Source organism: Taurulus bubalis, assembly GCF_910589615.1.
Source record: "Taurulus bubalis genome assembly, chromosome: 16".
In the NCBI taxonomy this organism is placed as follows: domain Eukaryota; kingdom Metazoa; phylum Chordata; class Actinopteri; order Perciformes; family Cottidae; genus Taurulus; species Taurulus bubalis.
In genome coordinates, this window is record NC_136604.1 from 19,370,615 (window position 1) to 19,388,149 (window position 17,535).

Here is a 17,535-nt window from a genome sequence, read left to right on the forward strand (position 1 = left end):
CCAGCTAGCGCTCCGCTAGCTCCCCGACAACCATCGAAGGTAGCGGGACCAGCCCCGGCTCAATACCCGATTCGGGCAGAGGGGACGCGGGCAGTAGCAGCAGCAGCGGCCAGTAGCAGCTGTAGCTAACTAGCAGCAGCACTAGCTAGCGCTGCTGCTAGCTTGCTACAGCGGGGGACACCCACCGGAGGTAGGAGCGGCTTGTAACCCGACTTTTACGGTATTCAATAAAGGTTTAGTTTAGTTTATTAACTGGATACCCATTAGCTGACGCCTTAGCGGCCGCTAATCTTCCTTCAGTCCACAGAAAGGACAAAATGTAATACATACAAAAACGTGCAAAAACCTAACATGAAACAAACAAATTAAAATAGTACAGTCAGATATCTATAGCGCAGTCGAGGACTAGGATGTATATTGTGCATCCATAATTTCTACAAAGAAAAATCAGATGACTACAAAAGCATTGGCAAACTTCAAGTGATATTCGCGAACGGCCAAATCACGGCATTCGCAGCCGGAAGAGAGGAGTCTCATGGAGCTGGCCGGGGCAAAAAGAAAAAGAAAGCAACAGGCCCATTTAGCTCGCTTCAGTGATGCATGTTTAAATCTCTTTCTTTCGAACACTCGCCGAGCAATCGGAGGCGGAGGTGGTTTTCAAGTCGCCACGTTTTCTCCCACGAAAAAATTGTGCTCCTGCTGATCGTGTGCTGCCGTGTGCTCGGATGTTGAGCTCATTTGAAGCTGCAGTTTGGCTGCTTATTACACCTGCTGATTGATTGCCGTGCTCTGTTGGGGTTTTATTTGAAGTTGAAAAATGCAAAATTCTCTTCGCGGGCAAGTCGGAAAATACACGTTTCTGTGAGCTTTGAAAAAACAAAACATTGATGAATTTCAGTCGAAACACCATCTCAGTCTCAATCTCCCGGCACATCAGAGCCTGGATGTTTTGAAGACAACGTCTGGTGGAAAGGAGGAAACTCTGTCTTGGCATGTTGCTAGGCGATGCATTAATATTAATGTTGTCTTTTCTCAGAACGTGTGCACTCTCTGGCCCCCTTGGGATGAACCGAAGCTTAAAGATATCTCCATCTCCCTGATACCTCTTTTATCCTCGTTAAAACTCATATCAAAGGTTTTAATTACATTCCGCCGTGTTGCTGCAGAGCTTTGTTGAGAAATCACCAAATATGCTCAGTTTATTTCTGATCCGGCATAGTTTAAAAAAAAAAACGGGCATGTATGTGGCGTCTCTGGTCGTTTGAACATGTGAACATGTTTGGGTTTGTCGCGTTTTCAGACTGAAACTGAATGGGAACCAATCTAAAGAAACCTCTATTAACACGTGAACTGTAAAGCTTTTAAAGCATCCCGACCTCGCCGTTTGAAATCTTGTTTTTTTTCTTCTTCTTCTTACTCAAAAGTCGTTTTGAACACCATAAATAAATCTGTGATGGAGCTTGCCCTCTGCCTCACCCTTTCCCCTGCCGGGCTTTTAGCCGGGAGTCTTTGTCGTAACCTCCACACACCTCTCAGCCGCCCTCTCTGCAAAACCATTTTCCTGGCACTGAAACACAGATGTTATCCATCTGATTAAACGTTCAAGGTTACATCTTCAAATACATCAAAGTCTACCTCTCCCATCAGAAGAACGGTGACAGCCAACACTTTTGGTTGCCCGGAGGTGCGAGCTCCAATGTCCTCCCCATTATTATTTTCATTTTTTTCTGTATACGTAAATTGGGTTCTCTGCTCAAATTGAAAAGTGTTATGGTGATGGAGACTGAGCCAAAAGGTTAGAGGAGTGATGCTTTGTTTATGACGCTTAAAAGCAAAGCAAATCTGCAGAGCAACACTCAGGAACATGTTTCAACAACGGTTATGAATATTGGTAATAATGGTCTAAGTCTTTTTTCAACATAACTGGTTCCAGGTTATCACATATCTTTCTTTAACAGCATTAGGGCCTTTGAAATGTTGATTTTTAAACTGGCGGATTATGAGACTAAAACAATAGGTTCATATTTTGGGAACTCTTTTCTTCCCAAAAGTGAGATGGGAAGATTGAAAGCCATGTGCATTGTTTATAGGGCTGTATACTTACTTCATTATTGATTCATCTGCTGATTATTTTCAGTTATTGAATTATTTGCTCAGTGTTTTGTTTTTTTCTCGTCCAACCAGTCCAAGATCAAAATATATTCAATTTAATGTTGGAGCCAAAAATGTTGGAGCCAATTTTTTTATTTTTTATGATCAATTACATTTTCAAAATTGATGGCAATTAACCTCTGTTTTCTTCTTTTCTAATTTAAGTACAACACACGGTTAGCCTAGCTTAGCAGACATATTTGAAGCTTGGGAAACAGAAAAAACGTGCTCATAAACCTCAAAAGATCCCATATCTTGTTTGTTTAAACACTCAAGAACAACAGGTTGTAGTTTAGGATGGATATATATATATATATATATATATATATATATATATATATATATATATATATATATATATATATATATATATATAAACACATCTGGGTCAGAGTGAGGTTACCATGTTTGACACCATTGTTCCTTTTAAAGAGATCAATTACAAAGCCTGTGTTTGAAGTTTGTTATGCTAAGCTACACTAGCCATGAGAATGCTATATTGATCTTCTTATCTCTCTCGTGGAAAGAAAAGCGCACGAGCGATATCCCCCAAAATGTCCGACTGTTCCTCTGGTTGATAATGATGACGTTAGTCGTCAACGCCGACTCATTAGTTTTCTCTTTCCTTCTCTTTCAGAGATCGAGAAAGTTCAGAAAGACGAGGACAAGGACGAGGAGAAGTTCATCGACGTCGTCATCAACAAGAACATGAAACTGGGCCAGAAAATTCTAATACCAGTCAAGCAGTTTCCTAAAGTAAGTGCTGTACCACCACCACCGCCGCCAGAGACTTCTCCAAGCATGTCATAGAGAATTTTAGATGGTGATATTTATAGATAATGAAGCCAGCTACAGTAGCTCCGGTTTTTGATTCAAATTCCTTACAAGAGCCACTTGAAACTTGTTGTTGACGGTTTATGTTAGCAGATGTAACATATCTGGAGGATGTTGGCTGACAGAACTGGGGTAGAACTATATTAGGGAAGTTACTTCCTGTTCTTCTTAGGAATTGTTTCAAGCCTCTAAAATGTTACGACTGCGAAACCTCTTTCGCGCACACAGCTCCAGGTAAATCACCGGGATAACCTTTTCACGCCCCACTTGGGGATTTCTCACCATCCACACGCGCACTACTACGCTCAGGAGCGTTTCAATCTTGCGCCTTTTCCCACTCGAGGTGGAGGATGGCGGTACGGATTCGCCTGAATATCACAGACCTCCATGCAGGTAATGTTCCTGAACATTCCTGGGATAGATTGCATGCGTTAAAGGGACATAATTCTCACTCTTTTCCCTCACACACACACCTCTCTATTACACTGACCTTGGTCAATGACGCTTTGATGTCTTGGTATATTAATTTGTCAATGAATATTTATGAATATACGATTCAGAGGAATTATCTCACAATGGATTTTATTTTCTTGAGTGTGCAGGGGATTTCTCATGACCCTTTTTTTCAAGTTCTGGAGGAAAATGGATTGCTCGTAGGGTGCGAGAGAGCGCCATTGCAATGCTGCACATAAGTCACATGTGAAGGGTCCGGGACAGCCGGCTTGGCGGTGACCTCCACGCGAAGCCGCTTTTTGAGCGATAACACTGTTGCCACATTTGAGAGCACTTCAGCCTCGCCCACCGCGAGGAGCCTTCACCGGCATGCGGCCGTTTATTGGAGCCTTGCGCTCGGCGCATGACAGGGATCTCCCGCTGGGAGCGCGATGGGGAGGTTGGCGGAAAAGTGAGAGGGCCGCTCTGAGACGGGGAACATCACTCAAGTTTTCACCTCAGCCCTCCGGGAGGAAGGGCAGCGGTAACCTGCAGCGTGTGGATAGAGGAAACGCTGAGCCAATACAGCTGCATAGAGGTGCATTATGGGTTTAATTTCCCCACAAAACCATGCTTTTCTGCACAATAACGCCAGGATTTGAATGACATGCACGGTAAAATAGTGCCTGTCAGTTTAACATGCAGGGTGTCAAAATGAGTCCTGAGACCGGCAATTCATTTCACACGTCCTCTGTCCTCTGTCTTTATTTTAGAATAATTGTCACTAAAAAATCTGCCAGCGTTTTCATTTACACTCATCTTCTCATGTGAGAGACTCTGCGAGAAAATGTTGCACAAATCACAGTGAAAACCTTTTTTTTTCTCATGTTTTAACAAAAGCAACCACAGCGAGCACATCATGCAAAATATAATCTATCAATATATATATATATATATATATATATATATATATATATATATATATATGTGTTCACACTCATGTGCATTTCCATGGTGCCAGACTGTGAAAGTTAGACTCCAAAAGTGTTGCATCGTGGGAGCAAAATATCTGGTAACACTTTATAATAACTGCACACTATGAAGCATTAGTTAAGTATGAGTAAACACTTACATCATCATTTATAAAGCATTGTTCCACACTTTCTAAATGATGGATTCACCGTTTGTAAATTAAGTATTATATAATGCTTCATAGCGTTTAGTTGTTATAAAGTGTCACCGAGCCAGAGGACCGGAGAGAGACATGACCAAATATTACAGAGACAAGCAAAAATAACACTTACATTTACATTTGTAAGTGTTTACTCATACTTAACTAATGCTACATAGCGTGCAGTTATTATAAAGTGTTACCAAAGGTCTTTAGATGCCAGCTTATATTGCCATTAACTGACTGAATATCAATCTTCAGTCAGGACCGACTCCAGAAAACAGATATTTGTGAACAGTAAACATTTTAAAAAGTAGGCTTAGTAGTTGGAATGTATTTTTACCTGCTAATCACCAAATGTTGGGTTGGGTTGTTGGTTTTGCGTTCACTCTGAGGAAGAGTACTCTGAGGTGCACTCCGATGAAGATCCGAGAGCTGTTTGCATGTCGTGTCATCTGGAAGGCTGTTCGAAGTCTCCGAGGTTCACAGCTAAACAGATTTGCTTTGACAGCTTTGATAAGTAGTATTACTAATACGCTGTTTAGAGCTCCAACAAGCCACCGAAGGAAGACAAATTCAATTTGTTCCATCTGACAGGTAGCAATGGCGAGAGTGATCGGTCTGACTTGAATGGGTTTTTCTCCTGAGCTGCGAGCATCACCTTTGGGCTTCTGGCACTGAAGACATTTTCCAAATAGCCATTTAGCAGCACGTTCAGGAAGGGGGGGGGGGGTTAAGATCCATCCTCCGCAAACATGGCTTTTTATCAGAGTGAAGCGGGCAAGGACGACCACGCAGCGAGTTCCAGGCTGTTGATTCCCCGCGTCGAGACAGAGCTGTTCCTCAGCCGTGGTTTCTAACGCCCAGCAGTGATGAATCTTTTCCGGCTTCCTGAGATCAAAGTGCTGCACGGTGTAGTTCCTTCGCGTAATGGGGCTCTTCAGCGGCGGAAGCTCTGCAGCAAACAACGGGCCTCGTTCACTTAAAGAAGAATATTCTTCTTAAAAACCCCATGTGTCCTGACATCCAGCAATGTTTTCTTGATTGGATTTGTTTCACGGTGATACGCACACTCGAGAGCACGCTGACGCACAACCGAGAGCTGGCAGTTTTGTGCAAATTAGTTGTTGTTGCGTTTTCATTCATTTGGCAGTTGCGTGCTGTTATTTTGATTATTATTATAAGTCATTATTTTCCAGATTTTCGAAACATGGTCTTTTAAAATACATTAACACTACACTAACACATCAAATATTTTAATTGGGTCCGATAATTGGTGATTTATCATTTATAGGCTGAACAATGCTACTAATAATAATATAAGAAATGCGTTTAATATATATAGCGCTTTTTTCAAATCTTCATAAAAGCACAATAAAAACAAATAAAAACAATAATTACATTTAGCTGACGCTTTTATCCAAAGCAACTTAAATGTTTCGCTCTATACACCGTAGACACAGCAACGGTGAGCTATTCGGGATTAAGTATCTTACTCAAGGACACATCGACATGGACTAGCGGAGCCGGGGCTCGAACCACCGATCCTCTTATCACCCCTCGAATAATGACATAGAGCACACAATCACACATTAAAAGCAGTTCTGAAATGTAGATTTGACATCTTGAGTTCATCGTAATTCTCTCAACTTTTCTTTTCTAATTTCTGCGTTTGCACACGGCCCTTCAGTCCGATTGCCCATTTATGGGCGTTTACCTGCTAATTAGGATCAATTCACGAGAACAAAGAGATTCATCGCTATTAGAACTCGGGTAAGAGTTAATCTGACCTTGACCTACATTTAGGACACTACATATCGGAAGATGTTGCTGAATAAAGGCCCATTGTTTGATAGATGCTCATCCGGGAGCTTCTATTTTACAATTTAGAACAAAACAAGATACAATGTAAGCATTTCTTACAGAATTAGAGAGTCTAAGATTTAAAATCCAGATTTAACCAGTATGACACGTAATGTCACACCTACTCAGCAACTAAAAATACCCCACCTCCTGAACAAGGATGCGCTATCAGCGCTCATCTGTACATTTTGATCCGTGGGCCCTCTCTCTCTCTTTCTCTCTCTCTCTCTCTCTCTCTCTCTCTCTCTCTCGGAGAGCGCCTTTTGGCAGAAAGCGCCGCGGGCCATTAGCGAGGCGTAAGGAGTCCCACTGGTTTGTTTCCAGTTCAGACTGTGGCTTTTCTCTGCGCTGGGAGCGGTGATTTATCCTTCTGCTGTAGTTCCCATCCTGCTGTCCTCAGCACTATCACTCTGCGCTGGCTCTCTCTTCCGCGAGCACACCTTTCGCCTGGCTCGCAGTATTGCATGCAGCAAATAATGAAAAGACCTCCGATTTTCACCCATTCAGTCTTTTTTTTTTTGCGTGTGCAACTAACACCACAACAGAGCAGCAGGCCACCAACCTGTGCTTAAACACATCAGCTTTTATTGTGGTGATTGTAGACGGCAGCCACACAATCCTCTCACACGGTTTAATGAAATGAACCAGTGCAGGAGCCCGTGCAGGTTTTATTGTAAGTCACATAATCCCTTGTGATAACTAAAGCATTAGCAAACCCCCGGAGCATCAATCACAGTGGGAGTCAGACAGATTTTGATTTATGATCAAAAAAACTGCAGGGATTACAGTGATGTGTTGAGGATTGTCCATAGGATGAGACGCACGCGTGACCCGATGTCCAGATGAAGACATTTACCGGCTTTAGTCAAACATCTGCATCATCTCTTTTTAAATAGTCGGGAACTTAAACAAATTACCAGCACATCACTCCGTCCATAATACTGTCTGAAGTGGCTCAAGACAAGTTATAAAAAGATTACCCAAGGCTTGTGTAACCTGCTGCAAAGCCTGGGGAAACGTTGTATATGTATATAGATGTGATTTCTATCAGACATTTAAAACCTTAAACTTTATTACAATAATCATAATACATACAGGAACCTACATGGAATGTGACCTCTGCATTTAACCCATCCTAAACGTTTTACGAGTAATATAGTGGAGACTTGATTAATCCTTACCATGTTAGCCATTTTAAATTGCGCTTTAGTTATGCCTTTCAACATGCTATGAATCTAAATCGCTATAAATCAAATTGACGCAAATTGCAGAGTTGGAGCTAGTGGGACCCTTTGGGGATCTGAGGACCTTTTGTTCAGTCGATAATTCGGACCCATCACAGTTTTTATCGGTATTAATATCTATTGGCGTTATACCCCCGATCCTCTTGAAGAATTCCTTTCGTGAAAGTATTTTTTCTGCCGCTTTTTAAGCCGTAATTACAGACAAAGGGCGCAGCTTGTTCAGTGCTCCTCGGAGGTTCTGTTGAGAGAATGTATGAAAACTAACACGCCTGCATCCTTATTACAACAGGGACAGAAAGACTAGAGGTATGTGGAGCGCCAGAGTAGTTGTGTGTTGACTGAGATCATTTGATGAGATAGATGTGACAGGGTTCATATAGTGGACCCCCCCCAAATAAGGGTTCAAAAAAGACAATTTAAGAACATGAATTAATATAAAAGAAACACTCAGTCACAGATTTTGCCGTTACAGGTGACAACATGTTGTAGAAGGATATCCAATCTGCCAAGGGTGATCTTAAATAGTGACTACAAAGGAGTCCGACACTTTGAATATGTTCCAACATCTTGGAGATAATAATCTAGCCTTTCATGCCCAAATCAAGGTACAAAAATAGTTAACTAGTTTATGTTTAAGATAGACCAAAAAAGGTTCACACAACTTGGGAATCTTGCTAAGATATCATATTACCAACTGATGAGGGTTGTGGGTCGTTCTGTCTCGCTCCATCTGTGTAGCCTGATATATATATTCCTATATAATCATTATTATTATTATTATTATAAGGACCTAAAGTAGCCAAATGTTACACTATAAAAACAAATTGGATATAGTTAATGATTCTGTTCATTATCTATATTAGAAATCTTCCGTGACATTTCAAAATCTCATATCGTGAAACCCTCGTTAGCTAGTTAGCTATCGCTAACGCTTCGTGTGCCTGTGTGGGATGTTGACTCAATTGAAAACCATCCTACTGGACCTACATTGAAATTTGGAAACGAACCTTGTTCACAAAATCTGACATTGAATCCAAACACTTTCTGAAATGAATCAAATCTTAAATTAAAAGTATGTTTTCAGAGGTTTTCAGAGGCTTCTGAGATCGGTGAGCAAAGTTTAATGACGCCGTGCAGCTTTTCATCTCTCCATTTCTTTGAATTTCCTTTCTGCTCTCTGCCTGATGCTCCTACGTTGCGTTGCATTGTTTCAGGTGACGTCTACGCAGGACGGAAGTTATCATCAAAGTCCACACGCTCTGATGTGAAGGTGCACATGTCTCGCATATTCATCCGATCAAGGTTAGAGACTTACTTTTGGGAATTAGCGCAGTGGGACACCACTCTTAAAGAGGCAAGGGCGGGGTTAGGCCCCTGTAAGATCACATCCAGCCACAGGACTTGGGGTAATTATAGAATAAATTGAAGGAACGTACAGTAGCTGAGAGCTGCTGGAGTTCAGCTTGGCCAGAATAAGAAAATCAACAGTCACTTTCCGCATTAGAGCGAATCACTAAAGCTCGCCTGTCGAATCCCTCACCCAGGGATCGGCAGGAGCCTCCTAATAAGCACTTGGGTTCTGAACAAAAGGCAGGAGAGATATAGGTGAGGTGTAGAACCAAACAGGTTTGTTTTTTTTAACCTCCTGCAAGCTAATTGATGACCTAGATAGTTGAGGGAGACAGCTGTATAACTCACAGGTAAAGGAAAACATGGAGAGGGGGAGAAAAGCATCGCTCTCCTTTTGTCTCCCCGGCCATCTCCAGCTGCCGGTGGAATTGCACTTAGCTAAAGGACGCAGGACTTTGATGGGTGTCTGCACACAACATGCCTCGACACGGTAATGCGTAACTTTTTTTTTTATGGCTAAAAAAAAAAGCGTTGACCTTGTGAAGTAATCTAAGCCGGGAAGCCTTTGATAGATGGAGACACAGCCGGCGGCACTCAAGTTCAATGTTGGCTCAAACGCACGCATTATGATAATGTCGCACATTTATATTCAAACATTCGGGAACATGCCGTTCAACAGATTTAAGGGAATGTTTTCAAACCGATGTCGGTAAAGTTCGGATTTCATAAAATAAAAATCTGCATAAATACATTAATGCAACTCAATGCGAGTGGTGGACATAACAAGTGAAAAAGAACACGGGATTAATTGATACAAACATTTAAAATGTTAAATAAAGTAGTGAAACTACTCATGGGGAGTTGTACACTGCCTCTGAAAACAATTGTATAATGTCTTCTGTAGCTCTCGAGGGAGCTGTATCAAGTCTGAGATCACTTAGATAACTGTTGCATTTTGGGAAGTGTAAAGAAGTTTGACCTTGTTGCTAAAACTCAGGATATCTTGGTCTCTGCTGCATCACTTCTGGCCATTTTTGGGGGGTTTGTGACCATTTAATAATCTGGTAGTGGGACTGTACATGTTTTTGATATTTGTAATGATTAAATGATGGTGGAATGGAGCGGCCCTGGTGGCCTCGAGGTCAACGCTTAGTCCATGAACGGCAACATCTGGCCTGGAAATGTTGTTGCATGTTGTTCCATATGTTTCCCATCATGCCTCTGTTGCCATCTGTCTATTAAACGCCCCAAAACACATCGACTGGATGCAGATTGTTAAATAATCTGATGAATGAGACATATTGCACAAGCCATATATATCACTTTGCAAGGGCATCATTTCTACTGGGGATGGGAGGATGGATGTAGATTATTGTCTCCTCCCCTTCCCTCACCCCGGTTTGACTTAATCAGTAAAAAAGTGTCCAGCTGCCAAACTTCTGAGGGGAGGGAAGAGTTTATCACCTTTACTTGTTGCCATGGACTCCTGGTAATTACATTTTTGGAACAACAGAGGTTTCTTTTGCCCTGGATTCCACCTCTCAGGCAACAAACAGGTGCAGACTTCTCCACCTCATTAGTGGAGGCTGTCGGGTCTGACTGCGGGCATTTATAAATCAATGCTTTTATTTACGGTCTATATTTCCCAGAGAAATACGCTTGAATGGACGCAGTAGATATGTTTTATTTATATGACTTAATTGTATTGCATATTTTATTCTATTCACAGTCTTTTTTTATTTGGCTGTTACAAATTGGAGCCTCTTTGCAGTCCAAGAATTCGGTCTCATTACTGTCGGCTCTGCACTGAAACATGTCACGATAATAACCTCAAGGACACTGCCCTTCGTTGGAGAGATGAAAAACACTATTATTAGTCATATTAATAACATAATACCAGAGCTACCAACTCTCACGGTTTCGCCGTGTGACACACGCTTTTGCATGTTTTCACACGCACTCACGTCACACAACCAATTTCTCACGGCAAAAAAAAATTCAGATTTTGGGCCGAGGCGCGTTCGTTCCTTTTCAAACTCCCCGACGATAGATGGCGCTAAAGAGCGCATCTGTAAATTTAATAGATTTATTTATGTGTGTGCACGCGCGCTTACGCAGCCTCACTACGGGCAGTGTTGTCGACTTGGAGACTGAAGTGAAAGCGTATTGTTATGCAGTTTCTGTCGCGAGACCCCCGCCTCCCAAAGAACCTCGCGCTGCAGTCTCCGCCTCCAGATTGAAAATGAATCACGCAAAGCCGCCGCGGATCTGACCTGCGGTCTGATCCACTATGGCAGAGCACTTTAAGTCAGGATCATCACTCTTCTCTCAAAGAGGGGAACGTTCCTCACATGAGGAAAGATGCTCAGAAGATGTTGGTTCTCTTTGGATCTACCTACATGAGAACAAACATTCTAGTGATGAAGGTCAACAGATCAGATCCTCTCTCTCTGATACCTGTCAGCTGTCACATCTCCACCTCATTCAACCAGACTTCATGCTCTAGTTCAAGCAACACAGACTGGACTAAGTAAGAACAACTGAACTGGAAAACATCAAAAGCACTTATTGCTTTTGTTTAAAGTTAATAAATTGCTGGTCTTTAACATACATATTTAAGGTAGGGTTTACATTTTTTTTTACTTATTTTCATAGCCTTATTGTAACATGTATTCTTACCAGTAGCAGCTCAAAACAATATAATTTACAGTTTTTTAATAAAGTAATAACATTCATATTGAGTTAATTGAATTAAGTTCAGACTATTGGTCCTAGCGACCAGGTCGCGACCAGGTCGCGACCAGTTCATGTTTGCACGCTGCGGCACATTAAATAGCCTAGAGTTTTTTTTCAGCATAAGAAATATGATGTGTGGCTGGAGGGCGTGACTTAAGACCGAAATGCGTGACAGTCACGCTCAATGCGTGACACTTGAGAGCCCTGTTAACAATAACACAGCAATTTACCATTGTGTTTCCATTTCTTGGAAATTCTCTCTTATACCACCATGATTATGGAAATGACATGAAAAGAAATGGTACCGTAAAAGTCGTGTTTCAAGCCGCTCCTACCTCCGGTCAGTGTCCCGCTGTAGCAAGCTAGTAGCAGTGCTAGATAGCGCTGCTACTAGCTCCTCGCTCCTGCTACTAGCTCCCTGCTCCTGCTACTAGCTCCTTGCTCCTGCTACTAGCTCCTCGCTCCTGCTACTAGCTCCCCGCTCCTGCTACTAACTCCTTGCTCCTGCTACTAGCTCCTCGCTCCTGCTACTAGCTTCCCGCTGCTGCTGCTACTCGCCACTGCTACTCGCCGCTGCTACTCGCCGCTGCTACTCGCCGCTGCTACTCGCCGCTGCTACTCGCCGCTGCTACTCGCCGCTGCTGCTGCTACTGTCCGAGTCCTCTCTGCCCAAGTCGGGTGTAGAGCCGGGGCTGGTCCCTACCTTTGGTGGTTGTCGGGGAGCTAGCGGAGAGCTAGCGGAAGTTAGCGCGGAACTAGCATGAGCGCCAGCTGGCTACAGCGGGGACCAAATGGAGACAATGAGCGAAGGTAGTAGCGGCATATAACCCGACTTTTACTACATGTAAGAATGATATGAATTTGTGTAATGCAGGGAATAACATAATGTTTTTGTGATTGACTTATGCTCCGACTTTCTTCCTCCACTATGAAACCATAAAGCCACGAAAAGGTGATGGAGTGAACCTGGGATGAGCCGCCTCACAGACAAGTTTCCACGCTGATCCCATCGAGACGCGACAGCAGAAACTGCTGATAATGTTTCATTAGCTTCAGCCGCCGCTCCAGCAAAAGACACGTCTGTGCTTTATCTCGAACACACAGATTCTGACTGATCCGCGCTCTCGCTCTCTGTTGCAGTTTAACTTTGTCGGCAAACTTCTCGGGCCACGCGGGAACTCGTTAAAGAGACTACAGGAGGACACGCTCACAAAGATGTCAATTCTCGGAAAAGGATCCATGAGAGACAAAGAAAAGGTAATGCCACCTACCTGACTGTTATTTCACCCATAACCCTCCTTTTCTCCTTGGTCCTTTCACTCTTTCACTCCACATCATTGTATCTGGGCTGCTGCTGATGGTCTTCCACATGGCTTGAAGTGAAGGTGGGTTGGGCCTTTAAAGTTTAGAAAAATAACTTTTCATGTAAGATGTCCAATGAAAAGCCAATATTACGATTATCCGACAGACTGATGCTCAAACACAAGGGGACTTTGTGTTCCAGCTTTCCTCATAATTACACATATGTATGTTTCATTGGTGAAGTTAAATCATGAAAACTGTTAAAAAGCAATTTGATTGAATGTTTGGTCCTTTAAATGTCTAATGTTCATTTTACTGTCGTAGAAAACTGAGTTACCAAGAACATAGTCACATGTTTCTCAGTTTTTGTTATTTAAAAACTCTCAAAATTGTTGCAATTGAATTGTCTGCTGGTTGACTAGAATGAATTAATCAAACTGTCATTGTTATATTTGTTTTGTTCAATGTAATTTTCAAAAAAAGGGTTGAAATCTGTTGTAATATGCAGCTTCCATATATGTTTTACATAATTAGTAATCCAATTGTTTCAGAAGCTGTAAGTTTAAGTTTCCTTCCTTCCACTTAAAAAATATCATCACATGGAGAAAATTCTTTCATTTAGTTTTTCTGCACTCTTTACTCATAACATTAGCTCTATGTTTGTCTCATTTTAAATTTAAATTGTATAATTTAAAGCTGTAAACAGATCACCATCCTACAGTGTGATTGACAGCTTGTGGGTCACACGCAGCTTTGGAAAAACAGCTCCAACTTGAAAACAAATTTCAAAAGTTTATGTAAATTGAAGGATCCTGGGGATCAGCAAACACGCCTGACGCCGTTCAAAGCCTGTTCTCTCATCGTAAACAAAGTACAGAGTGCAGACTGCACAAAGGACAAGCCTCTAAATTTATGGCTTTGTTTTCATATACGCTCCGTCCCAAGATAATGCAAAATGCATCGGAATGACTTGAACATAAATGGAAATGTTGTGGCAAAAAAACAAAAGGATGTATTTTATGAAAAGACGGCAAACTTTATATTTCAAACACATTCCACTTTAATGACTTCCATCATCCATGATCATGTCTGTACATAAAGAAAAAGGATATAAATGTCTCCAATGGCGGCTCTTTGAATGCTGCACCGGCTAACGGAGAATAAATCCACTTCTCTTGACCTGTCTGCATCTTTCCATCTTGTTTGTCGGTGGCGATGACTCTCGCCATCGTACAGGACATTCTTTTTGATTCCTGTGTAGGCGTCGATGGTCCGACTCCTCTGGAGTAGCTGAAGAAAAGATCTGTCAGGTAGATGTTCTGACCTCGGCAGCCCTCACCTGTCTGCACCAAACCGATGCAGGATTTATGACTGACAGCTTTCTGTCGGGCGCCGCTTTCTCTTCTCTTTTTTTTTTTTAGGAAGGAAGAAGGATACACCTTTGCTACAAAACTCCTACTTTATCTTCAGCTGGTTGCTGACTTGCGCAGTATGTGTCATCATCATTTTTAGCACTTCAAAATTCCTCGTGGAGGTCATGGGGCCGGTTCACTGCAGAGCAAAAAGAGGGATCTACTTTTGAGACTTTCAAGGTGAAACAAAGCTGTCTTTCCATTGCTGAAGCACTATGTGAGGCACTGTGGACACTACGTCTAATGATGACACCAGATGGAAATGCATTTCTTGCTACACTCGGAAAAATACAGTCATCATGGACATTTTGGAGGATGAAACTGTGCAATGTTCAAAATTGGTTAAAAATTGGAAAAAGTACTTATTTTATGCCCAAAGAATTGTCTGACTGGTGCATGCTGGGACTTGAAATGTCCGTCTGCTTCCGGCCTTGCTCCATGACATGGTTTTAGAAACGTGAGACGAAACAGGAAGCCTTTGGGACCAGGAAGCGTGATACGGAGGAAGAAAAAAAAGCTCCCCCCGTTTTGTGATTTTTCAGATATAATAGGGCGTCTATAAGGATTATATACTGTGTAAGACTCCCACAAGCCCGTAGAGTTACTGAGATGTATTTGTTAGTGAAATCCGACTTTCTAAGGGGTACTCATTAAGGATTTAGTGAAACCTTACGGTCCGTCGTAGAAGTTGAAGTACATAAACTTAACGGTTACTTTAATACTTTTTACACCACATCTCTACTCACAAGGGTTTCGGTATTGTAGCAATTTAAATGAAGTTAAACAACGATGTGGTTCCGGAGATAATTAAGGAAACGTCATTTGTCCGATAACAGGCGCATTGGTGCTATTTGGCAGTGGCGCTGCAAAGAGCTGGGATGATTCCCCAAATATTTACTGATGCGGGACCTTGATCCTGTGTTAACGAAGAATGGGAGGGCGTAGAGGTCGAAAGGCCCCGAGCTGCCAGAGTCAGAGTCTCCCCGCCTGGTTGTGGCCCCTCAATTGTCTCGTCGCTTCCAGAGCAGGATGACGTAAAAGGCAGCGGCGTCCCGCCTCCTCGTTAGCACCGCGATTAACTCGTCCATTTTCGGTTGAAGTCCTGCGCCGGGTTTAATTGCGAGGACTGAGAGGACTGCTCTGTATGTGTAAGAAGTCCTGCGCCCAAAACATAATTAAATAAAAGAACTCAGCTGTGTGTGCTTGCGAATAAATTGCGAGTCTATTATCATTTGAAGAGCTAGGAATTATATAATTTCGTCCACATTAACAAGCCTTTGAATTACGGGAGATAAAGTTCAGGGTGACACTTTATTATGCTCACCGGTTTACAGGCTCACAAAGTCAATCTATTGACTTTGTCGGTCGCTGTTCGATTGTTATTTTGCCTCATTGTCCTTATTGTTAACGTCGTCGCCAATGTCTTAATCTCTCTCGCTGCTGCGGCCCTTTTATCTTCTGCAAACTCAAGCGTTCTGCTGGGGGAGGGCAGTCTCCTCTTTTTCTTTCTCAGGATTTTTATTTTCATCTTCCCTGAAGGTGTTGGTGCCGTTGGGTTAGATTTGCCACAGCAAATCAGGCGATGTAGGATTGTTATGACTTCTCCTTTTGTGCGCGCGTGATTGATTTGGATTAAATGGTTTTGACAGTGGAAGTAGATCTGGAGACGTCAATGGGGCTCGATCGCCATTTCCCTTCAACGGATTGAAGAGCAGCAGTTGGTCAGCACATCTGAGGGGTAGAAAAGCTGCGGTGGAGGAGATTGGAGATATAAACCGGTTTCAGGCCATTCGGTGCTTTAAAAACAAATGAAAGGGCCGAGAGATCAATTCTGTATGCTACTGGTAACCAGTGAAGGGAGGCCAGTGAAGAGCTAATACCTCTCTCTCTGTCTCTCGTACTTCCTCAGAATGGAAGTAGAAGCGTTGATGATCAACGCAGTTCATATCGCAGATTGATAGAACTTGACCTCATTTTTTCCCAAAAATCTCTCCTTGATTTCACTTGAATGCGAGCGCTCCGAGCTCGACGACGTTCTTTGTCGTCTGCGGGATCGCCCGCGTCCACAGCGCTCCGGCCTTCTGTTTTTCCAGGGCGAGCGGCTTTTCCTAAGCAGATTTGAAGAAAAAAAAAGTGGGAGGAAGATTCCGCCAGTAGATATGAAAAACAGACAGCTGTAATCTCCCACCGTGGGCTGCTTAACGGCTACAGGACTCTGCCGGAGCGCTGATGCTTCTTATCAGCGCTGGGGGAGGAGTCCTCGTGTATGAAAACTGCTGCGATAAAATCATATGCAAATGATGTGGTCATACATACAGATGGGTTTCATACTCAAAGAGATATCCACGAGGTATCACATTGACACTTTGGAAATATTTTTTAAGTCCTCAGATGGTACATGCTGACAGTAGTCTGGGTCTGTTATTGCATTAAATAAAGATTGTTTTTTAAAAGTCTTTTTTCCCTCTTGCAAAAAAATACCACGGAACACATGAAAGGGAAAGAGGTCTGCAATCAGGCGTCTCTTTCTAACACCCTGCTCACACTCCCCACTCGACACCGTCAGCTCCGTCAGCGCCGGTGCCACGCGTTGAGGAGCCCTCTGCTCGTAAAGCACAGATTTATGGGGGGAATTAACATATCATTAACATACCACAGGCACTCTTAAAAGAAGGTTATTTATAATTAGGTGACATCAGAGAGGGGAGCATGGTTGCTGGAGAGGGAGAAGGGGAAGAGGAAGTTGCAGCCATCGAGTTGAGGGCCCCGGAGAAGACTTTTTCCTTTTTTTAATCTTGGTGAAGAAGAGAAACTGGGACGCCGAACCTGTTGTTTCCTTTGTGTAACGTGGCGGGAGACATTTGGGGTTTTGGCTGTCCTATTTCTCGCCATCACCAACGTTATACTAGCCTGCTTCTGTCGGGCCGGAATGGCCCTCGCTGTTTACATGGAATATCTTTCTTTTGCAGTTTAAGTAAGGAAAAGTAGACGCTCTACTTTTAGTGGTTTTAGTATACAGGAAGTAAACAACAAACACATG

At 42.7% G+C, this 17,535-nt stretch overlaps 1 protein-coding gene across 1 annotated transcript in view; it reads left to right on the forward strand.

The window, feature by feature from the left end:
• The window catches only part of khdrbs3 (KH domain containing, RNA binding, signal transduction associated 3), a gene marked incomplete at both ends in the record, with an annotated part of 89,796 nt that overhangs the window by 39,677 nt on the left and 32,584 nt on the right, over positions 1 to 17,535 (forward strand). The window contains 2 exons of the mRNA XM_079232339.1: positions 2,789 to 2,907; positions 12,922 to 13,038. Of these exons, the coding sequence (XP_079088465.1) occupies positions 2,789 to 2,907; positions 12,922 to 13,038 (236 nt within the window). The remainder of the gene's footprint in view (positions 1 to 2,788; positions 2,908 to 12,921; positions 13,039 to 17,535) is intronic.